This window comes from Daphnia pulicaria, chromosome 9 (genome assembly GCF_021234035.1).
Source record: "Daphnia pulicaria isolate SC F1-1A chromosome 9, SC_F0-13Bv2, whole genome shotgun sequence".
Taxonomy (NCBI): Eukaryota; Metazoa; Arthropoda; class Branchiopoda; order Diplostraca; family Daphniidae; genus Daphnia; species Daphnia pulicaria.
Genome location: NC_060921.1, coordinates 3,724,411 through 3,748,406, shown reverse-complemented (window position 1 = coordinate 3,748,406; position 23,996 = coordinate 3,724,411). Strand labels below are relative to the sequence as shown.

General features: G+C 38.5%; 4 protein-coding genes, 1 long non-coding RNA gene and 1 pseudogene across 6 annotated transcripts in view; 5 read left to right on the top strand and 1 right to left on the bottom strand.

Annotated features, from left to right (window-relative positions):
• LOC124313083 (dipeptidase 1-like) overlaps positions 1-23,996 on the top strand; it is a 1,013,891-nt gene that overhangs the window by 592,858 nt on the left and 397,037 nt on the right. The window lies entirely within an intron of this gene.
• Positions 1-23,996, top strand: part of LOC124313366 (vitelline membrane outer layer protein 1 homolog) — a 242,008-nt gene that overhangs the window by 98,527 nt on the left and 119,485 nt on the right. The gene's annotated exons all lie outside the window — the stretch shown is intronic.
• On the bottom strand, positions 206-2,045 carry LOC124313587. Its single transcript, XR_006910838.1, has 3 exons — positions 1,923-2,045; positions 1,690-1,785; positions 206-1,564 (listed from the first exon to the last, which is right to left on the bottom strand). It is a non-coding gene; the product is annotated as an uncharacterized LOC124313587 (long non-coding RNA).
• LOC124313399 lies at positions 4,334-5,151 on the top strand. Its single transcript, XM_046778317.1, has 3 exons — positions 4,334-4,445; positions 4,519-4,733; positions 4,879-5,151. The coding sequence occupies exons 1-3, from the start codon at positions 4,349-4,351 to the stop codon at positions 5,116-5,118; spliced, it is 552 nt and encodes a 183-aa protein (XP_046634273.1). The 5' UTR covers positions 4,334-4,348; the 3' UTR covers positions 5,119-5,151.
• LOC124313794 lies at positions 5,841-8,507 on the top strand (annotated as a pseudogene).
• On the top strand, positions 10,580-12,316 carry LOC124313354 (F-box-like/WD repeat-containing protein TBL1X). 2 transcript variants are annotated; one of them, XM_046778240.1, is made up of 5 exons: positions 10,580-10,666; positions 10,727-10,879; positions 11,216-11,384; positions 11,460-11,582; positions 11,725-12,316. In XM_046778240.1, the coding sequence occupies exons 2-5, from the start codon at positions 10,773-10,775 to the stop codon at positions 11,860-11,862; spliced, it is 537 nt and encodes a 178-aa protein (XP_046634196.1). In that variant the 5' UTR covers positions 10,580-10,666; positions 10,727-10,772; the 3' UTR covers positions 11,863-12,316. The 2 variants fall into 2 exon arrangements, with proteins under 2 accessions (XP_046634196.1, XP_046634195.1); XM_046778239.1 differs by having other exon boundaries at positions 10,586-10,666; positions 10,727-10,875.

The following is a 23,996-nucleotide window of genomic DNA, read 5'->3' as shown; positions in this document are numbered from 1 at the left end:
TCCGTAAAAAAATAGTCCTAAAATAATCCAGCGGATGTCGAGTGCGGATGAGAAAACCGTTTTTATCGATTTGGATTTAGTATGGGTTAATTTTTTTTTTAAATAATGTCTATCGATATCTAAGCCAGTGTCGTCTGCTTTCTTTTTTTTTGAACTACAAGATCTGTGTACACCAAGTGAATTACTGAATTTTACGTAGCCTACCCAATGTATCTACAGTTTTATATTTAATGAAGTGGCACGTATCACGTATTTTAACAATTGACGGTGATAATCTCAAAACACAATTTTTAAACTATATATTTATCGTTTTGAAGTGCTAGTGCTGGGTTTCAGGTTATCCTGGTTCTTTTTCGTTAACTTTTTATTTCACCATAGTTTCCATGTCACATTTTCTTGGAAGACTGCGCTCTATAGTACTCCTGCTTCTGGGTTTTCTCTCTTCGTCATTATTTCTTCTATTTCTAGGACAGTTTTCTTAATGTGTTTATCAGATCCTTCTAGGTAGATATTCATGGTAGTTTCAATCAGAGACAATTCTTCCTTTGTCTTGTTCAGGTTGAATGAAATGTTTTCGGAAAGATGGTTGCTCCAAAGTGTAGAGGTATGGTTTGCTTCTTTGATTATGTCAAGGCTCTTCCCAGCACCAGATTGAATGTTTTAACAGATGGAGACCAATTTGTTCCAGTTCTTGCCCAGTTCTGTTAAATTGTTTTTTAGTCAACTGAGTGTGCTGCCAGTGTTTTCCAGTCTTCTCATCAACAACTCATTATTATCCTCTTTCTTCTTTGCTGCTTCCACTTCTTTCTCAGTAAGTAATTTCATTGTATTTTCTAGTTTTCTTTGGCTATTGTTATTGACTGATTGGCCTGCCGAATTCGGGAAGAATCAGGTGGGGGACAATACCAAATGTCCTTTCTCCAAGTAGTCCAGTTGAACCAATGACACTTAGATTTGTCAGCTTGCAAATCTTTTAAGTTATCTAACTGCTTATTAAATGCTGCCTCATCCAACAGTTGTTGCCGTTTAAAATCCCTAATCTCATTTTCAAAATCAGCGGTGGCGTTTCTTATTGCTTGCTCTATTTTCAAAGTGAGAGACTTACTTAGTTCGTCGACTAATTGGACCAACTCCCCAAACTGGCCGGCTATTTGACTGGAGAGATTCAAAGTCTGGTCGTTGGTCTCTTTCAAGTCCTTCAACGGTAAATATATGAATTCAATTAATCTGCTGGAATTTCCTAATTTCTCCAAATACTCGGCACTACTTTTACTTTGCTGGAGACAATTACACCATGCAATTTGATTTTGTACCCATAAATATTGGAGACCAGAAATGCATTGTTCAGCTTAAGACTGATCTGCAAGAGAGGAGTGTGGAAGCTGTGGGCGTATTGGAGAATCGACGACTGATTTCTTTCAGTTCCTTGTAAAGTCGTGTCAAAAATTTCTCATGGTACTTGTCAGTTGCGTGAGAAGACAGACGCTGCGAGGAATTGGCGTGAGCAAATCTACCACGATCCTGTTTCTTTCTCTTTCAAATCCGATAGATTCCTGGGTCGTCTCTGCTAGTCATAAAGTAATGTCAGTAAATTCTTAACAGCCTCCTCCCTTATTGAAAATATTCTAGTTACACTGGTTACACTCTTGTGTCTTGTCTAATGGTGAGAAAATGTGAAATGAAACTCACGTGTTTCCACTGGATTAGATGGACCTGGAGTTGTGGTTGATGTTTTCGTCTCTTCGGTCTTGTGTGCTAAAAATGCTTGTCTCAATGTCAAATGCCCTTTTAGACGAGGAAACTTTCAATTAAAACCCATAGGAATTTCGACAAATCAAAAGTAGCCTAAAATCTTCTTGCCAGCATAGTTTTTTTTTTCAAGAAAATAATTTAGAAAAACAAATAAAATAAAATAAATTTACCCGAAGAGAATCCAATGGCAGATGCTACAAGAAGAAATAAAATAACATCGTGCCATCTTTTTCGATTAAGCGATGCCATAGTGCTTTTACTCTGATGAGCGAGCGATCCCACTATGAAAATCTCGGATCGTGAATTTAGCATTACCAACAGAGGTGATCCTGTAAACCAATAAAACTGATGCCTTGTTAGTTTTTTTTTCATGTACCACATCAAACTAGAATATATAATAAACCCATCTACAGTTTTCCAACGCCTGTTAGATTTTTCCCTCATGGCATTTCTTTTTTTTTTGGGACACGTTCCCTGTATCTGTTGTACCCTCTAGTAACATAATGGCGTCGTAGTTTCGGTTAATCGCGGTGATATTGTAGTCCGATGTCCGATGCGGTGCAAACGACCCAAAAAATATTGGCAAATCGGCGACACTAAACGGGCGAACAAGTTCCAATCTACTTTGAATCATCTACTCTGAATCTACTTTGAATCTATCTACTTTGAAGATACCTACTTTGGAATTAGGATTCAAAATCATTACTAGATGTCGCTAGTGTCGCATTTGTTGTTGTTACATCGTGAAACGAGGCGAAAAAGGCGAAACAAATTGTAGCTTATTAAATACTTATATTCCTGTGATATCAAATACCAAATTAAACTTCGTATCTTATGTAGGTTTATCTTGAGTTTATCCTAGTTTCCTTATTTTTATATTGCACCAACTAATTAATTCTCCAAATTCTAGATGCATAGTTGCATACTGTAAGTCATTCCAACAAGTTGACTTAGCGCTGAGTCAATTTCCATTCATTAGATCCTCATGCAGTCAAAAGCCTGAAACTCATGTTTGAAGCACAGATATAGTGGAATACAAAGGTGCAGAGATAAGGTATTTCCCCATTACTGCTACACAAGACCATTACAATTCAAATTTTCATGTAACATAGGAATTCTTGAACCATAGGATCTTTTCTGAATCTCACAATTTTGGTGGCGTACCCTGCAACAGCATGTTTGTCGTTATGGCTGTTTTTACTTCTGTTTAGAAGGCAACTAAGAGATAGGTACAGTTTTATTTCTCATAGGTAAATTTGTGTAAATTTGTAAATAACGTTGAGAATTTCCTTGTCCCAGTTCCACTTAGAGTTTCAGTGACATGAAGAGTGTGAAGTGAACCACCTATCACCAAGCTACTGCATTACTTCATGACAATTACCTTTTTGAATTATTTTCGGGATGCGGGTTCTTAATATTCCTTTCTGTTAACGTTTTAATTTCATACGATATCTTCTCACATTTTCCTGGACGACGGCAGTGCTGTTGTTCTCCTGGGTTCTTCCTCTTCGTCATCATTTGTTCCACTTGCGATAATTTCTACAATTGTTGATAACAATAACGTTTTTGGTCTTATTCAAGTTGAACCCGGATGAACCCCCTTGAACCAATAGGAGTCCACAACTCTACATCCATCTCATTCACTCATTGACATTCTTTATTAGACACTTAGTACTCTAGTAGAGGAATTTTGTACTTCTTTATCGAATCATGCATCGTTCGTCTGCGCGGGAATCGTTTTTCGCTGTAACGCTGTTGCTTGGTGCCGTTGGTGGAGTTGACTGTATCGTCTTCTGTCTGGTACGGTTGAAGAACAGAAACTTAGATTTCTTTGTATGGAATATTTGTTATTTAACTTGTACCTGTGTAAAGTAGAGAAGAACCATATTATGTCATTTTGTTTTAAAGTTTGGGGCACAGAACGACGGAACCAAATTCTATACCATGACAGAACTATGTGCATCAAAAAATAACAAATTTTGAGAAAATAGATATTTTTTGTGTTGGTTCTTTTTGAGGAAACCATGGCCTACTTTAGTTCACGGCCCATCATCACACGGTTCTGTGTGGGACAAATTTTGGGTTCCCTTCCCCTTTCCCTGCCCCTTTCCTGTTGCCATAGTACATAGCCAGGGGGTCGTAAGTATTGGTTTTTTTTCCACATTTCCGCAGATTCTTTCCACCCTTTGGATGCCTGTTGGTTCTGACTTGCATTGGCCCATGGTCAGAGTAGGCTTGAAGTAAGCGATCATCAGTCTAGTGAATAACTGAATATAGATGTTATACCATTGAAAAAGTAGTAGTTAGCAAAAAATCGTGCGCAGTTTACGCCGATGCGCACCACTGCGGCCGATAGCACAACTAAGATTTTTATTACGCTTGACTACCTGTACAGTCAAGATCCTTTGTTCGACAAAAAGGCCTTGTTCGACTGTTGTCGAACAAAGGATCTTGACTGTACAGGTTGTCAAGCGTAATAACAATCTAGGTTCTGCTATCGGCCGCTGTGGTGCGCATCGGCGTAAACTGCGCACGACTTTTTGGCATGTCTACTACTTTTTCATTGGTATAACATCTATACGAACTGATTGGGAAAATGATATTAAAGCCGTTGGAAGTAGAGGAAGGGACAGAGATAAGAATCGCATTGCCCGATGTCATCGAACAATTGACAACAAAATTATATGCGTCACGTATATATAAAACATTTTCTCTGTTGATAGAAATCAGTTTTTATTTATTCTACACTTACATTAAAAGGCCCAGGACAATTTAAGAAATCTGAGAGGTCAATGTCGGAATGGGGCAGTTTCTTTTGCCGTTTCCACCCGACCGAACTAGTTCTCGCCTGCGGTGTTGATGATAAATTGATTTTATTATCTGCGGATAATTCTTCCATTCCTTTTTCAAATTGGAAGGAAAAGTTACCTCGTCAACTGGAAACTGGGATTTCTGGAAAATATGAAAGAATAGAATGGAATGTAAGTAGAGTCTTTTATATATATTTGAATACATTGTACAGGCAGACCTGAATCAGCCTTAAATCAACAAGTTGTTGCGTAACGTTATTGAATCTCTTTCAATCAAATAGGCCTACTTTTCTTTGTTATTTCTAATTATTTTTAGGCAGACGGAACCCAATTGGCTGCCGTCTCCCTTGAAGGTGACGTCATCGTGTGGAGTTATCCGGATGGAAAAATTCTCTTTCAACAGAAATTAAACGGAGCAGGGATGAATCGAATCGAGTGGAATTCCTTCAGGCCAAACGTGTTCGCTACTTTTCACGTAAGTTGTTTGCTTCCACTTTGTTTATTCCGCGCTGATCTCCCCACATCCTACGAAATATTCGACCAATCCTATATTTAATTTGTATTACGTTCAATTAACACTGTAACACATGGACAAAAGCCAAGCAAAAAAATAATGCAATCATTATGGCAATACTTTAGTGTCATTTTTCGGACATCATAAATTAAAACATTTTTCAAACATATTTTGTAAAGTAAAAACTAAAAGTAAAAACTTTTGTTAAATTTTTGTTAAATTTGTAAATGTAATTTTAAAAGAAAAACTAAATGTAAAATCAAAAGTCTATTTTTAAAAGTTATTTAAAAAGCAAAAGCTAAATGTTAAAGTAAAAATGAAATGTAAAAACCATTGGCTATTGTTAAAAGATAAATGTTACTGTAAACTAAAAACTAAACTTAAAAACTGCGAGCTATCCCGCCCCTCCTGTGCTGCCATCTAGCGACCGCTACTGCAAACGCCCATACAGACCTAGAGATCGGCGTCTCTTGCTCCCCTCCCTATAGACCGTTGCGCCCTCTACATAAAGAGTGTGCGGAATAGTGCTGTTTAGCCACACTCGCAGTCTGTGATGGCGTAGTCACGGATGTCAAAAAATCTAAATACTTCATACTCAATTGCTTGACATTTCACGGCTTCTTCAACCAAAAGTTTGCTCTATTATTCCATAGAGTTTGTCATTTCATTGTCATAATATCTCCATCTCATTATGTCTCGAGACATCATTTTTGAGGACTGTCTAACATGTGGATGTTCAGTAGAATTGTCCCTATTGGAAAACCATGTGTCCAATTGGTAATTTACATCATAATGATATATTGAATAAATTCACATCCTAAACTCATTTTCCCACTAGCATAATTCTAAATGAGCGGTCTGTTTCTGAAGTCCAAAGGAGAAAGAAATTAGATGTGGATGTAAAGAAAGTGAAACAATATCTAGGTAAACATATCATTTAGTTCCGTCTCTATAAACTGAAGAATCCTTCAGTCTAATGCTTTTCAAATTTTTTGCTACAGATGAGAGAATTCCTACTAAGGAAATTTGTCGTTTGCTTGGAATCTCAAGAAGGACTCTATTTCGAGTCTTAAAAGAAATCAACATTACAGCTAGACCAAAATACACTAATATTGGAACGAAGAACTTGGAATCATATCTTACCAACACAATCTTCAAAAGAAACCCCAAATTGGTAATTATTGAGATGAATAGTGTATTACATTACATCGTGAAACAATAACTAGGTAAACATATCATTTAGTTCCGTCTCTATAAACTGGAGAATCCTTCAGGCTAATGCTTTTCAAAATTTTTTGCTACAGATGAGAGAATTCCTACAGCTACTCATTCATCATCCACGGAGCCATTTACAGAAATTTTGAGGCATTTTGTCTGAAGTTTTCAATCTCTTGCGTTCACCTCTGTTTCAAGGTGTGGCTTTGGGCTCCCTTCTCGATTTTCTACAGGCATTGGTCGAGTTTAATGCACCTGGTTAGTGATGCTTTTTTCATTAGTTTAAACTGAAATCCTTTGATGGCAACAAATATTTATCACCCAGGATCTTGTCTTGGCTACCGCGATCTATTGATGTTTATGATGAATTTGGCGTCGAAACCTGGTCTTCACAATACTGCTCATCATTCTGTCGCTCAGGCTGTTGCTTCATTGGTTGTAACTCAACAAGTTTCTGAAGCTTTTACATGGGTGCAGAATTTCCTCCAGGAGGCTCAGAGACCTCATCCTGATTGGCAACACATTTTTGCGCTCCTTTGTATTGGAGAGATCGGCAAACGAATTGATCTTAACCAGGTTCCAGGGTTAGGACAAGCAATCAGCGATTCTTTCGGCCCACCAAAAGAAGTACGTCTATTACCTTCTCAACTATCTGAATCAATCTATATCCGTTTTCTACAGGTGAAATCTGCAGCTTCGCACGCCCTCGGATCTGTAACAGTTGAAAATCTTTCAGGTTTCGCTTGCCCTTTATTCTTACTCAGATTGAAAATCAATCGCGGCGCCAGTATTTGCTGCTCCACTCGTTAAAGGAAGTGATTACTTCGCTATCACTTGGAATCGAGGCCATTGCACAATTACGTCCATTTGTCCCACGAATTTGGGATCTTCTCTTCCGTCACTGCGAGTGAATGAAGAAGGAACACGCAATGTTGTAGCCGAGTGTTTGGGAAAGCTTACGCTGACAGATCCTGAGGGATTGCTTCCACGTCTTCGAGCTGCTCTGAACTGCCCTTCTGAGTTGATGAGAAGTACGATCGTCACAGCAGCCAAATTCAGAATTTCCGATCAAGTTCAAACCATTGATCCTCTGCTGAAGCAATGCATGGGCGATTTTCTTCAAACCTTACAGGTAAATAATAAGATTTCATCGTGATTAACATAAACGGAACGTAAAATTGAATCTGTAATAGGATGACGACTTGAATGTGCGACGAGTGGTATTCATTGCGTTCAATTCGGCAGCACACAACAAGCCTTCGTTGGTCAGAGACTTGCTCGATTCCGTTTTGCCTCAGCTTTATAATGAAACTAAAGTTAGAGTAAGTATTCAATGATGGGAGTCTTTTTTGACGATCGAATTATCCTTAATTAATAAAAAAAAATTAATTCGCAGAAAGAGTTAGTCCGCGAAGTTGAAATGGGTCCCTTCAAGCACACGGTTGACGATGGTCTAGACCATGGTAAGGCCGCTTTCAAATGCATGTACACCCTTCTGGATTCGTGTCTTGATCGATTGGATGTTTTTGAATTTTTGAATCACGTTGAACTAGGATTGAAAGGTTTGCTGTGTTTTCTTTCAAAAAGCACTCAAAACGTAACTCAATGTTCACGTTCTTTTGAAATTTATTTGCAGCTCATAACAATATTAAAATGTTGACGTATTTAATGGTCGCCCGTCTAGCCAATCTATGTCCTACGGCTGTTCTTCAGCGACTCGATCGATTTGTCGAACATCTACGAAATACTTCCACCGCCAGAGTCAAGGCGAACGCTGTTAAACAAGAATATGAAATGCAAAATGAACTGAAGGTGGGTTCAGCTTCCTAGAATCATTTTTATATTATCAAAAACTAGCGTCTCCAACAAAATGATTTGAACAGCGTTCTGCCATTCGAGCTGTGACTGCATTGCTGGTCATTCCTGATTTGATTCGGATAACAACCCACAACTCAACGAGTTCGTTCTGCATATTCGTTCATCACCCGATCTTCAGGTAATAAAATAACTACTGTTTCAATTTTTTCGTCTTAGAAATGAATGTGCTAACACCAATTATTTTTCAGATTCTTTTCGACTCTATCCAGAAAGATAGCTCCGGACATCACGGAAATGCTGCAGGAGTATCCAGCGAATTGAACATGGATTTAAGTTAAAGTGGTATAAAACAATGCATCTATTAATGAAAGACAACCGAATACAAAGGAATGCTCTGATTTGCTTTCTTTTTTTCTTGTTGAAAAAAATTACAGTTATGTATTTCTCGATTATGAATGTCTGAAATGACATGGGGGGAAAGTTGAAATAACGCAGCAGATCTTAATTTGAATCCGCACACTCTTTATGTAGAGGGCGCAACGGTCTATAGGGAGGGGAGCAAGAGACGCCGATCTCTAGGTCTGTATGGGCGTTTGCAGTAGCGGTCGCTAGATGGCAGCACAGGAGGGGCGGGATAGCTCGCGGACTCAATAGTTTTTAAGTTTAGTTTTTAGTTTAACATTTATCTTTTAAGTTTTATTTTAACAATAGCCAATGGTTTTTACATTTCATTTTTACTTTAACATTTAGCTTTTGCTTTTTAAATTAACTTTTAAAAATAGACTTTTGATTTTACATTTAGTTTTTTCTTTTAAAATTACATTTACAAATTTAACAAAAATTTAACAAAAGTTTTTACTTTTAGTTTTTACTTTACAAAATATGTTTGAAATTTTTTTTTAAATATGCTGTCCGAAAAATGGCACTAAAGTATTGCCATAAATCATGGCGATTCAAGAAAGAGAGGCAGTTTTTTTCGCTTTTTGAATTTCAGACCCCTTACCCTTTGATTGCAAGTCGACATTTTTTCAAAGTTCAATATAGTTTCACAGGACTCGTTTTAATAAACTCATTTAAGATTGACGCAATCTTATTCTCATCCTCCCTTCTCTTCAAATGGCCGCGCTTCTTCCCCCAATTTTTACTTTTTCTTTTTTCTTAGTGGATATCTACAGTCCCCTCCATAAGTATGGGATCACCCCGCGCCGTTCCATAAGGCGGCGTGTATTTTTCTAGTTGGTTTTTCGGGTGGTAAAAAGTGAAAAAATGACATAAATTCACAAAACTTGGAATTTATGTCATTTTACCTCTTTTGTTTTGTCTGAATTTTTTTCAGATTTTTTCGTTCATGGGATAGGCTTCTAAAAGTGGCTCCGAAAGTATCGGATCACTCCGACGCCAACCATGTTATCTTATGACCCGAACTTGTTTTTCACATAGATTTTTATATATTTAATTTTTAAGAAGGAATTTTTATTTTCAAACCGTGTATACACTACCCTTTCATAAACTAACTGTGAGTTTTGCATAATGATCCGAATTTTTTTCGAATTTTCCCAGATTTATTCGTTTCCCAAGTTTCTGAAATCAGAGACTGCAGAAGACTTCATTTACGGTTTACAACCTCTATCAGCTGGCGTAGGCAGGAAAATTAGTGTCGTTTTTATACGCCCCTTAAGTAAAAAAGGTAGCAGAGCGCCAGTGGTGTATAGAAACGACACTAATTTTCCTGCCTACGCCAGTTGATAGAGGTTGTAAACCGTAAATGAAGTCTTCTGCAGTCTCTGATTTCAGAAACTCGGGAAACGAATAAATCTGGGAAAATTCGAAAAAAATTCGGATCATTATGCAAAACTCACAGTTAGTTTATGAAAGGGTAGTGTATACACGGTTTGAAAATAAAAATTCCTTCTTAAAAATTAAATATATAAAAATCTATGTGAAAAACAAGTTCGGGTCATAAGATAACATGGTTGGCGTCGGAGTGATCCGATACTTTCGGAGCCACTTTTAGAAGCCTATCCCATGAACGAAAAAATCTGAAAAAAATTCAGACAAAACAAAAGAGGTAAAATGACATAAATTCCAAGTTTTGTGAATTTATGTCATTTTTTCACTTTTTACCACCCGAAAAACCAACTAGAAAAATACACGCCGCCTTATGGAACGGCGCGGGGTGATCCCATACTTATGGAGGGGACTGTATAAAAGTTTCCTTCTTCAATTCCCGCCCTGTCGACCAACGACAATTTCATTTCCACACAATTAAACATTTTGAGAATGCGATCTCGAGTGTCCAGTGGATCTCTGAGAATCGAGTCGCTCTTGGCTTAATCAAGGGAATTGAAATTTGGGAAATTGACGAATCGACGAATTTTGCCAAACGATTCGAACATGAAAACGTGACCGTGAGTTTAGTTTACCCATTGACATGATTGTCATTGCACATTCTCGATAATTTATTCTCTGTTATTTCATTAAGGGTTGGATAAAACATATGACATGGGACGAAAGGACGAAATGTTTGGCTGCTTGTTCATCCGACGGATGGATGACGGTAAATTGTCGTTGGTCAATGGAATGGGCGTGTCATCTTGAACTTGTCGTTTTCCCATAGATTTGGTCAATGGACAGCGACCAACCCATTCACGCCACAAAGGTCGATGACGGATGTAGGAGTTTGGCTTGGCGTCCAAACGGAAAACAATCGGACGCCGCGGGTGTGGACGCGGCCAGGAAATCGGCCGACAATTTCATTTTGGCTAGGTGAGTTTATCAACGGATGGATCAACGTCTTGGAAAAATGGGATCGAACAAAGAGTATCGACTGGATCCATTTTTTTAATATTTGCCTCGAAGCGAATTCCTTCATTGAACCTTTTCTTGTGCAATTTTAGCAAGAAAAATGGATAGGGGTGAATAATACTGAGGGTATAATAGGAGGGCGTGGAGGTGGCAAGATGTTTTTGTTTGCGCACTTTTTCGCTCGCAAACATTTTTTCCCCTTGGGATCGAAAGAAGGGATTGTCGTTTCCCCTTTTTCCCCCGCCCGCAATGGACGAAGAGGAAGTGGAACATATTTCATTTTCATTTCATTTTCATTCAGTGGATTTGGCAATGGGAAGATTGTCATTTGGACTCCGCTGGATTCAAAGGAAAAGACAAAAATTCTCAATCAACATTTAAATTGGGTAGATTCGCTGTCGTTTTCACCCGACGGGCGGTTTCTCGCATCAGCGGACTCGCATGGGATATTGATCATCTGGGCAACTGAGGTAAACAAGAAAACGGCAAGAGGCAGTGATAATTTTGGTTGTAATAAAATAAGAATTGATTCAACCTTATTTCAGAATTGGGATGAACCTGTTTACATCAGCGAAGAGGAAATAAGATGGGCCAATCGTTGCTCGTGGTTGTCTTCGTCTACGGATGTCCCTAACTACAAATTGACATTCGAATCACGCGATAGCAAGGTATAAACGGGATAATCGTTATCCAAAAAAGCACTTATTAATTAAAAGATAATTCATCTCCCAGGGAATTTCCATTTTTACGTCCTTAACAACAATGCAGTTCATTCGTATTATTTTAAATCCAATATATTTATATTATTAGGTTCATGTTATAGAACACACCGTCAGCCAGAGTGAAAAGCCAAGCGAAGATGTCAACGATGAAATGAATGAAGATCGCCAAGGAATTACAAAAACTGGCGGAGAATTTTCAATCGGATCCAGTGGCGACTTGAAATAAACGACGCAATGAGTTGAATACATTCTCCATCGAACGAAGAATGTAATCCAATCCTGTGGCACTGCAAATAGTGGATTCAGCACAGTATTAGGCTATCAAACAAACAAAAATGATATAAAATTAAAAAAAATAAAACTACTATTTTATAGAAGGTGAAGCGATGTGCGAGTAGAGTGGGGGTAGTGTGAGCAAAATTTTAAAAATGAATTAAATAAGAATACCATTATTATCGGTAAATTAAATTGCTGTAGACTTTGTTATCTAGAGACAACATGTACACGTTGACAGAATATCAATTGGTGTTGGTTTTTAAATTTGGAATTATTTGAAATTGATTATTGTTCGAATTTTCAATCACTGTTGTAGTAAAATGTCTAAATGTACTATAGCCTTTACAAAGCCATATGATAATACGTGTTGGAATGAGTAACATAATAGATTGTGCTGTCCTGGGCCTGGCGTTATTTTCCCCGGTGTTTATTTATATTTTATGACTCTGTGAATTAAGTCAATTCGAAATGGAAAGTGTGTCTTGTGGTCGGTATAGAGTGCGATACAAAGACGAGACATCCAGATACCAGACGTTAATAGAAAAACGATTAATTTCAAAAAATTATTGAGATAAGAAAAATTGTTCTTTAATAGTCATATTGGGTTTTTAGAAAATAATCAAGCTGACGTTGTCGAAAGTTAAGGTCACTAATATAATCGTCCAACGTTCAAATTTGAGTGAAACTTTTTGTGCAATTTTCCCTGACGGAATTATTGTGACTTCTTGACGGGCCATGTACCCGGACAGAAGCTCTTAATTGATGACCTGCTGAAATCGCATGGAAACGATCATCACCATACCGTCGCTTGCACGTTTCCTTGGGGGTCACGCAGGATGTTTTGCTAATAAATGATTCGTGTTCTTTTGGGTTTTCCCCGAATTTTTGGCCGCTGGTGCTGTTTCTTGGTGTGTTTTCTGTGTGTGAATGAAACAACAACCATTTCAGTCTGGTTGTTGCGGTTGTTCGCTACACCGCCATTAAACAGCCCGTGTTGCTAGCCGAGTATAGACGCGTATATTCGCCATTGACAATCGATGGATAAATGCATAATTTGTTGCATCATCGACATTTGATAGAATTCCTCTGTCTTATTTATTTGTTACATGGAAGACATTTCGATTCATTCGAACGTCAAGTGGCTATGGGCTTATATAGTCGCAAAAGCCGCACGGTTATATACGTATATTCAGGTGATTTGCATATATCAACGTGAGTGTCGGGATTCAATGTAGCATTGCACACAGCGACCAACCATATGCGGGTGTCTTTTTTCTATTGTTGCTGTTTGTCACGCTGTGAGCTTATATTATTCACCTTCTGCAATGTTATGGCGCAATCGTTCGGGATTGTTAACTCCGAGTCTTTGCCCGCGTGCAAAATGGGCCGTTTTCCTTCCTTAATGACGCACGTCTCTATTAGGTATATATATATATCCTTATAAAAACAGAAGAACGGGAGCGTTCGTGTCAAAGGAGCACAACCAGCCAGCCAGCACAGCTCCCGGGCTTTTGGTGCTCTTGTTATTCTGTGATGTGCTGCTGTGTTCTGATGTTATATAGATTCTTCCGCGCGCGCGTCTGTGTGTGCTGCTGCTGTGCTGGATGGTTTAGCTGCTGCTGCACAGATCAATGCGACAATGGTGCTGGAGCTTTTGACTTTTAGAAGCTCCGGCCTGATGTGCGGGACCGATCCGTCACTTTCACGAAAACGAGCAAGGACTCACGGCCTCATACGACCCAATATAATATATAGGAGATATATCTCCATCGAGAGAAGAAGAAGAAAGTTAGACGGGGAATAAAAAGAATAAGGCAACCGACGGCAGCAGCAGTATATAGGCTTTCCCCCCTCTATAGCTCGCGCCTCTTCTCTCGTCTCTAAGACTTTTTTGAGAGACGAGAAAATCCATTTGGCTGTATCAATGGATCCCATGCTGCTGCATTTTGGGACGGCGGCGGTGGCAAACTGTGCTGCTGGATGCTGGATGCTGCTGCCGGGTAGAATCTATATAAGACGCAGGGGCCCAGAAATACAGTAATATTATATAAGAAAAGAGCGAGAGAAACGGGCCAACGCGATTTTTGGCACAAAAGATTCTCTCCTATATATTGAAAAGCCCCTCAGCAAACAGTCGGAACGTCATTTATTGATAAAATGCACACCACGCCAACGCCGCAGCCCCGGTGCTGTGAGTAGCGCACGCGAGCACAATCACATCGCACAAAATATACCAACGAAGCCGCGCGCTAAATATACGGTGAGACAAGCGGGAAACCTAAACTATGTTACACACACGCAAGGAATAATAATAAATAAAGAAATAATAAAAAAGGAAAATAAAAAATCAGCTTAAAAAAGCCTCAGCATATAATAAGCAGACTGCTTATTATACCCAGAGTTGAAACGAGCTTCACGAGAGCTTGAGCTTTAGCTCAAAAGCTCACTCATTTTGTGAGCTTTGAGCTTGAGCTCCGCTCTTTTTGAAAAAGTGTGAGCTTGAGCTTGAGCTTTTGCCTCATGAGCGGAAGCTCACGCTTGTGGCGCCATCTAGCGGCCAAAATTGAAATTTATTTGCTAAATTATACAACATTTTCCACTGGACTCGCATAAAATGTCTAACTTAGAGAAATTTTTAATTTACTTTTTTAATTCTAATTTTCAGGTTTATCCCAGGGTCCACAACTTAAATTAGCTTTTAATTTTTATTTATTTTTTACTTTTTCCTTGCGTCGATTTCCTTTCTTACAAATGGTTTTCCTTCTTTTTAAAATAAAAAGGTAGGAAGACTAGGAAGGGTAAGAGTAGGGATGGGGAAGTAGGGTGGGGAGTCGTTCGCAATTACCCTTCTTTGGCTAGTTTGGTAAATTTTCTTATTTTTCTTTGTTTATCCCTTTCATTTTAAAGTAAATTTGAGTTGCGGAGCCCTTGGATTCGACTCAAATTAATTCGATGCTATAGCTTCATTAAATTCAAATTTTCAACCAAAAAAACACCGTTGCCAGTTGCATATATTTAATTTAAAAAAACTTGGAAATGAGCTTGAGCGAACGTGAGCTTGAGCGAAGCTCATTATTTTTTGGTGCGAGCTTGAGCTTGAGCTCCGCTCACTTTTTGGCCATGAGCGGAGAGCTTGAGCTAAGCTCACGTTTCGGTGAGCTAGTTTCAACTCTAAGCACCCGGTGCGCAACACGCAACACCGACCGACCCAACAACAACAACATCCAGCAGCGGTCACATTTCATTTCTGCGGCCGCCGCGCAACTTTTTCCTCATCTCTTTGCTGCTGCTGTGCTCCTTTCAACTTTTTTTAAGGGGGGGGGGGGGGGGTTAATCTCGCGTAGCACAAATAAATCACGAAAGATTATCAAAAAGAAGAAGCGCCACTTTTGGCGGCCATTTTGAGGGACTTCTAAGAGCTAAATAACGTAAGAAATTGGTCTATTCTATAGAGCCAATCAGGGTGATTGTAGAAACATAGCTATACATAACAGGAGCAATATTTAGTTCTATTTGTGGCTGTTAAGTAGAACTTCAGCAATATAATATGTCTAGAAAATGTTTTTGACGAAGGTGGTGACCTCGGTGGTGACTTTGAATTATATTGCAAGACAATAATTTGGTATAGTATTAGTACAACACGTTTTCATTTTATATGGTGATGTGTGCGTATAGGCCGGAAAAGATTTCAGCCATTAGAGTTGATTGGCCCAGCAGGAGTGACGCCGAGAAACTGATTTGTACACCTGCAGGTATTAGTGAAATATTAGTTTAATTTTTGATCTTCAGTTATTTGATTGATCCATTCAAATGTTTTTTAAGATAATAATAAATGAACTGGATAAATGAGAAGATTGAGTGTCTCTGCTTGTCGCCCATTCACAATTCAATGCAGAAATGAGCGAACTGCATCGTAATTTCTTTTGGCGTAATTACTAATACATTTTAGACAATTAGAACGGTTATAACAACACATTTAATATTTATCTCGCTATTAAAAGCAGAGGGAAAAGGTCATAAGTAACTTGGTCAAATGAGAGTAACTTGGTAGTGTACAATCTAGTCTCTCTCTAAAGTCATAATTATTAGAGAGAAACTAAATTGTCTTAAAGTCTCTCTAAGACAAATGATACAGATTTCCTTGTTCCTTCTAGCAATGTCTAACCCTACTGGTGAAATTACCCAGAATATAAATTGCACTACGTCTCTAAGTGCGTTGATAAAAGATCATGTCCGGCAACTGTGGAAAGTCGTATCCCACTAAATTGACCATGAATATTTTTAGAAGGTCCGCCATCTCCTAATAGTCTTCTACCTTGCTCATTGATTGGAAATGACATCATTGTTTATTCAAGGACAACATTTGGATTTCGGTCTCTCCAATTGACCAATCTCTCTCGGATGAATTGTTTTCTATGGGCGAAAATCTCGTGTGTGTCGTCTCGCCCGAGGGCTGGCGGGTAACGCGAAACTGAAAAAGGTGTGTGTAATACGTCTACACTGTACCTGTATTGACGTTGTCATGACGCAATGGCGATTGATAAGGAGGGTATGTCTTGAATACCGAGCGCAGCGCCAACTACTTAAATTTCGGAACACAGGGCACGGTGCAACTGACAGACTGCTACGTAGTCCTCCAGTGTTTTCTATCAAACATTTAAAGCGAATCCCGTTTCTTTTATTTTTTTCCCGTCCGTTTTAGCAAACAGTCAAAGAGTTCCCTAACGGATGAGTATAAATAGAGTCTACAACACCCTGGACAAAAAATGGTGGGGAATACTATAAACAGCCGACAGAATTATTAAAGACAATTTGGTATATAACAACAAGTTATTTATATGATGATGTAGGCCGAAAAAGATTTGATTACGTGAATCGGAGGAGATAAGCGTGTTGTTATTGTATATAACAGCACGCGTCTTTTCTTGTTTGATTTTCGGGGTTGCTGCTGTTGAAAGAGAAATTGACTTTGCGGCTCGGCGAGCATCATCAGAGGTGTCGAAATCGGGAAAACCTTAGAAGCCGTCACGGCACAGCACACCAGGGCACGGACGCCAGCAGCCACGCCCTTTCGCTCACTTTGAAACGTCTTTTCTCTTTCTCTCTCTCGTCGTCCGCGCGCGCGTTCGCCCGGCTTCTTAAATAAGACAAAATGGGCAGCCAAAGTGACAGCAGCAGCGGCTGGATGCTGCTGTGATGGCCAATCCATCAGCAGCAGCGTTGCTGCGGTGTTGCCTCTCTCTCATCGGCGGGATTTAAAATTTAAAAAAAAGCCGCGGCTACTGTTTATATTATTTGTAACTTGTTTACACATTAACGTCAATAAAAGAAGAAAAAAAGCCAAAAGAAATTGAATATTCAAGGTGTGTAAATGAAAAGGAATAAGTTCCGCCCGCTTGCGCCCGCTCGATCCCGCTGCTGCTGTGTTCCGGTGCGGGAGCGTTCATCAGTCAGCGGCCGAGCCAACCGTGAATACTGTTTCAAAAGAATATATACAAGAAAGAAAAATAGAAATAGTCCAACAACTATATGGAACAAGAAAAATAAAAGACACAAAAGGTTTTCTATACACTCAATCTCGTCGGCTCCTGTGCTGTGCTGTGTGTGTGGACCGGTGTGGACTTTTGGCTTTTATTTATCTACCGTGGAGTGTTCTCTCTTTTGCTTCAAAAGAGTAATGGCGACTGTATAAAATGACCGCCAAGTTGGCCGCATTTATACAAGTCAGGGACGCAAACTGTATAACAAATGGCTTGTTTTGTTTCGTTTGCCTACGAGAATGGATGGCCCTTCCTCTTGTTCGAGTCGTTCTGCTTACAGCCCACAGACTAGAATATACACATCTAAATAACAATCTTCATTATGTTAAGTTGGCAAGTCAAAGTGGCGTTGACATTTCCAAGTTATTCCGTCGACAACTTTCTTAGACACCCCACAGCTGATGACTGTGTGTTGAATTTGCATGATGTTGAGAATTTGCGCACACAACACACACTCGCAGCACTTGTTTGGAAATCTATGACGTAAGAAAAACGATCGTCGATTTTTATTTCCGACCGTTTTCCTTTCCGATTAGCCACCTTTTCGGTATTTACCATCGATCGAATCAAATATCGAGTTTGAATTTTCAATTATGAGAGTTTATACTTTATTGCGATTGAGTGGCGCAGGCTTGGCGGAAAGATAATGAATTGTACACCTGCAGGTGATAGATGAATTATTATGGTTTATTCTTGATTTACATAGTTATTTGTTTCAAAAACTTTCGACTCATTTGAAAGTTGTAAGATAATAATAAATGAACTGATTTAATGAGGAACTTGGGCGTCGATGTTTTTCGCCCATTTCAAAATCAGTGGCAAAATGAGCGAGTTACATCGTGAAATCACTTTGTGTTATTGTGATTCCACTATTATTTATTGTAATCTATATAACACAATTTAATTTTTTCAATATCAACAGCTGACGTAGTAAAGGCAATAAATATTGCACATATTGTTGGAGTAGGTAACATAATTTTCTTGTTCGAGATTTCGATGTTACCCACGAACTACATGATGCATATTCATCGCAATTGTACTGTCAAGCTCTAACTAATTTTACAATGGAGAACTCCCAGAATATGAACTGTATTGCCTCTAAATGTCCGTTGACGTGGATGCACGATCGGCAATCTTCGTACGATGAAATCCAATTAAATACCCGTGAACATTTTCACAATTTTCGTCATCTCCGAATGGCGTTCCATCCTGTTCATTGTTAGGAAATGACATCATTGTTTATTAAAACAGAACATTTTGGTGATCTCCATTAAGCATTAACCGAACTCTCTCGGATGAATTGTTTTCGATTGACGAAAATCTCGTGTGTGACGTACCGCCCGAGAGCTGGAGGGTAACGTGAAACTTGCAAAAGGTGTACATTATACGTGTACGTACACTACCTGTATCGAAGTTGCCATGAGCCCATGACGCAATGGTGAGTGATTAGGAGGGACAACGGACCGTCTATATTAATACCGAGCGCAGCGTCACAACTTAAATGTTGGAACAAAGGGACCGGTGCAATTGACAAGCTGCTGGGCAGAGCTGGGCTGCTCGTAGGCACTTAGTCTTTCAGTGTTAGTTACTTGTTTCAATCATCGTCTCAATTGAAAGCTTTAAAGTTTTATGAATTCTAATAATTATAAATGATGAACTGGAATATTGAGAAGTTTGTGCGTCAAAGAATGTCTCCCATTCTAACATCAATGAAGTTATGAGGGACCTACAGTCGAATTTCGCTTTTGGTGAATACTGATTCGTATATCACTATAGGAATTTATTTAAACAATAGTTTAAAGTTTATATGTTAAAATCAACTAGAGTATTAGTTGTTGGGAGTTGATGAAGTGAGAGAGCTCCATAATTTACGCCGGTTAGTCCGGCGAAAACTGTGGGACTTCTTTTTCAAGAAAACCCGGACAATCTCTTACTTAGTTCATTCTAATATAACTGGTGAAACTCCCAGAATATGAAATGCATTGCCTTAAAAAGTCCATTGACTTAAATCTCAACCGGGAATTTTTGAACGATGTAAATCGATAACTTGGCCGTGTCCATTTTCGCAAGTTTCATTATATCCAAATTTCGTTCTAACTTGTTCATTGTTAGGAAATGTAATCACTCAAGGAGAACATTAGCGTTTCTCCATTGCAATCTCTCCCGGATGAATTGTTTTCTATCGACGACAATCTTGTGTGTCGTATCGCCCTCGGGCTGGCGGTGAACGTGAAACTGCAAAAGATCTGTGTGTAAGTTACATAAGTTGCGAGTGTGGGAGAGAAACCTGCAAGTGCTAGTGAGTTATGTTTAATTCTTGATATTCAGTTCTTTGTTTCTACATCTTTCGACCCGTTTGAAAACTTTAAAATCATGTGGTAAATTAACTGGATTATCAAAAGTTTGGATGTCGATGCTTGTCGCCCACTCGAAAATAGTGAAGATGTGAGCGAACTACAACGTAATTTTGCTTTGAAAGATTGCTAATTCAGTTATGATAATCTACTGCTCTACAAACCGTGGGCGTTATATTCCTTATAAGAACATCCGTATTTTTTATTACTATTCCTATTCCAACGAAGATATTTTCACGCGCTTCAGTTTAATTTTTTGGGGTGATTTGATTGTGATAAAGAATCAGGATGGGTACTTTTTTTCGTCCTGTCATGTCATATGCAAATTTATCGTTTACTAAATTTCTTTGATTACAAATTGTATTCATGCGATAGAGGCGTGAAGGATCGATCGCTTTCTAAGGGTTAGAAAGAAAAACAGTACATTTTTGGGGGGGGGGGGGCCGCCTACTTTTAGTATGGGTGGTCGCATTGTGAATTGATTATTTGAAACTTTTTGAGGTCGCGGGTTTACCTAACATCTTAATTAATTATAATGAACTGTACTTAAGTCAGCGTGAACAACCAGTTGCTCTCCATTTCTTTAGAAATGAATGCAGTGAACTCAGGATGGATGTGTGAAAAGTGTCCGACTGGTACACCATTCAATTCCGATCCCATTCAAGTCTTTTAGTCTTACATTGAAAATCTAATTTACAAGTCCACAGCGTACCAGCCATTAAGATTTAAGTATTCTATTAGAGCGTACGAAACTACGAATGATCGGAATAAATGGATTACAATCTACCGAAACGTTCGTGTCGTCAATCAGCATACATCAAGTTTGACTTTGGTTGTTACTTGGGTTAACTGATACATCATACATATTCTAAAGAAATTCAAGGTAAATATTATGTTACCTAATTCTTCGCATTGGTAATAACTTGTGTCAAACATATGCCAATACATCTGGAGAGACTATTGAGTTAACACATTTATAGTTGCATTTGCTGATGCGCATTGGCGATGCATTCAAAGTTCTCGAAAGCAAAGTGAATTTCCTACACCAATTGGATATGAATTAGCCGGAAATAGTAAAAGTTTAGTTCTAAACTATCGTTTTTCTCACGATGACTATACCAACAAAAAATTCTCACGCGCTTTTGTTTTTAAACCAGGACTCTTTTTCTTCGTCACATTTATCGTTTACTAAATTTCATGGAGCTTTTTGAGCCTTGGTAACGTGCCCCGTGCCCGTCAAGAAACTCCGTCACACCGATTTTTACCTTTATAAATAATAATTTTTCTTAATTATCGCCTTGGATGACCTGGGCCCAACATAGTAAGTTACATAAGTTGCCAGTGTGGGAGAGAAACTGGCAAGTGCTAGTGAATTATGTTTAATTCTTAATTTTCCGTTATTTCTTTCAACAACTATCGAACCATTAAGAATTATTAAAATAATATTAAATGAACTGGAATTATGAGAAGCTTGGGCGTCGATGCTCGTCGTCCATTCTTAAATCAGTGCAGCAATCAGCTAACTGTAGCGCTATTTCGCTTTCCATAACTACCACTTCGTTATTGAAAAATGCAATTTACATAAACACACATTTGATTTATCTTTCTAAGGTTATCCAACGAAAGGAATGGATTTGTAGATTGTAGTATTATTATAGAGTTCGACAACCCAATTATCCAGTCATAATTTGCTTCGCGAGAGCTTTGTGCAACCTTTCGTTGGACTCTGTCTATCTAACTGGAGAAAACTCCCAGAATATGAACTGATTCACACCTAAAAGTCCACTAACTAAACATTACGACCTGTTATCATGGCACGACGAACATAGCTAAAACGGCTGCGAAAATATTCACAATTTTCGGCATCTCCAAATGGCGTTCGTTCCCGTTCATTGTTTGGAAATGACTATTTATCTGATGGAAATATTTGATTTTGTTTATGGCCGTTTTTCTATCCGATTAGCCGCTATTCGGTATATACCGTCGATCGAATCAAATGTTGCAGTTGGATTTTCAATTTTGTTTCAACGGTTCATTTACGCAGCAGCCTTTAAGAGTTCATTGCCACCGATTGGCACACGATTGGCGGAGCCTGCAGGCGTTAGTGAAATTCTTTTCGGTGATTTGTTTCGATAACCCATTTGAAAGTTTTAATATATTAATAAATGAACTGGAATAATGCGGAATAATGAGAAGCTTGGGCTTCGATGTTAGTCGCTTATTCAAAATTCAGTGCAGGAATGAGCGAATCACAGCGTAATTTCGCTTTACGACTTGACGAGTGTACTAATTCATTATTGATTATGTATAGAATTATAAATTAACATTAATTTTTATATTTCTAACGTATGACGAAGATATGATTGCTAGTCTTTTAAGGATTGAAGAACTAGAAGAATGTCTGTCCCATTTGCAAGAAATTATGATCTCCACATTCATTCATACCTTTCGTACTGTTAAATCATACTGGCGTTAACTCCCAGAATTTAAAAATCAATGCCTCTAAAAGCCCGTTGACTTGGTAGCACGACCAGCAATTTATGAGCGATGCAAACCGCTTAATTGTTCTTGAATATTACCTCAAGTTTCACTTCTCCAAAATACCTGCTATCTTGTTCACTATTCGAATTTATCATCATTATTTAATATTTATCCAAGGAGAACATTTGGGTCTCTCCATTGATCAATCTCTCGCGGATGAATTGTTTTCTGTTGACGACGATCTCGTGTGTGTCGTAACGCCCGAGGGCCGGCTCTGTAACGTGAAACTGCAAAATGTGTGTGTAAGTTACATGTACCTACTGTCAAAGGGATCAATTCTCAAGGTGACAAGTGGTGAAATGCTCTTGAGCAGCACAACAGCCGTCAAATGATAGATGTACTATACTCCGGAACTGTCGTTGCATCTCATTAATTGTTTGTAGCAGATGTCGTGCTGCATATTTTGGCAACCACATACAGGAAGGCGTGGTTGTCGTTGGTTACCATAATCAATTTTAATTTCCTGGAAGTTTCCTGAAATAAAACACATAATCTTTAACAATCGCGGTCGAGCTGAATGATTGCCTGTCTGAATGTAACACGGATAAATTGGGCGGTAATATTTCAATGTGGGGTTGTGCAAACATGTTGGATAGACATGAATGCGCTAAACAATATCATGTCGTACGAATACATTTGTGAATTTTACTTTTCCATCGATCAAGGAAAAATATAGGCAAAGCACAAATTGCTCGAACAAATTGTTAAGAGTTTCAAATTTTCGAGACTTCGAGTTTCGCGCACCTTATGGCTGGTCCGCTGGTCTATTTGTGTGTTGACCATGAATACGAAATACCTTGAATGCAATATGCAATAGGTGTTTTTAATTAGAAGATTGGTATAAAAATATTAATTGAACTTCTCGTTTCCATGTATCAGTATCAATCAGATTAACATTCTTAATTTTAAGGAAAGTTTTAGCTAATTAAATTTTAGCTTGATTTGGAACATGGTAGCTTTGATTTTTAGCTTGATATAAGGCACTCATACTGTTATGGCCGATTCTTTCTTTGTGCACGTACCTACTGGTTGATTTAAATTATTTAATGTAATGTATAATCCCTGGGCCATTACCTAATATTTTATTATTTAAAAATATCACCATAACGTGCTGCTCTATGTCTTTCATTAGTTTAATAATCGTAAAATGCGCATTAAAACGATACAGGGGTAGTGGCGAAGAAATCGAATTTGATTGCCCCCCTTCCTCCTTTAATGCCTCATCATAGCGGGAGACAATGAAAAATGGCGGCAATCTCCGTCAATTTGGACCTCTGTGGAGAAAAGGAAGACTTTTTGTTTCGCAAGATGTTTCGCTCTTTAGTATGCCCTCCGGCATTTGGTCCCGCGAAACGGTCCCAAAATTTTGGTCCGTTTCGCACAGCTTTTCCGCATTTTAGGCGTTTCGCGTTTCGCGTTTCGCTTTCGCAGTTTAGGGACGCCCGTTTAGGGACGCCCAATTCTATACCATGACAGAACTATGTGCATAAAAAAATAACAAATTTTGAGAAAATAGATATTTTTTGTGTTGGTTCTTTTTGAGGAAACTGACCGAAGCTATTAATTGAACCTGTCCAACTCTCAAATGGGATGCTGCATATTTCAGTTTTATTCAATTTTGAAAGGTCACACTATTTTACTGTATTTAC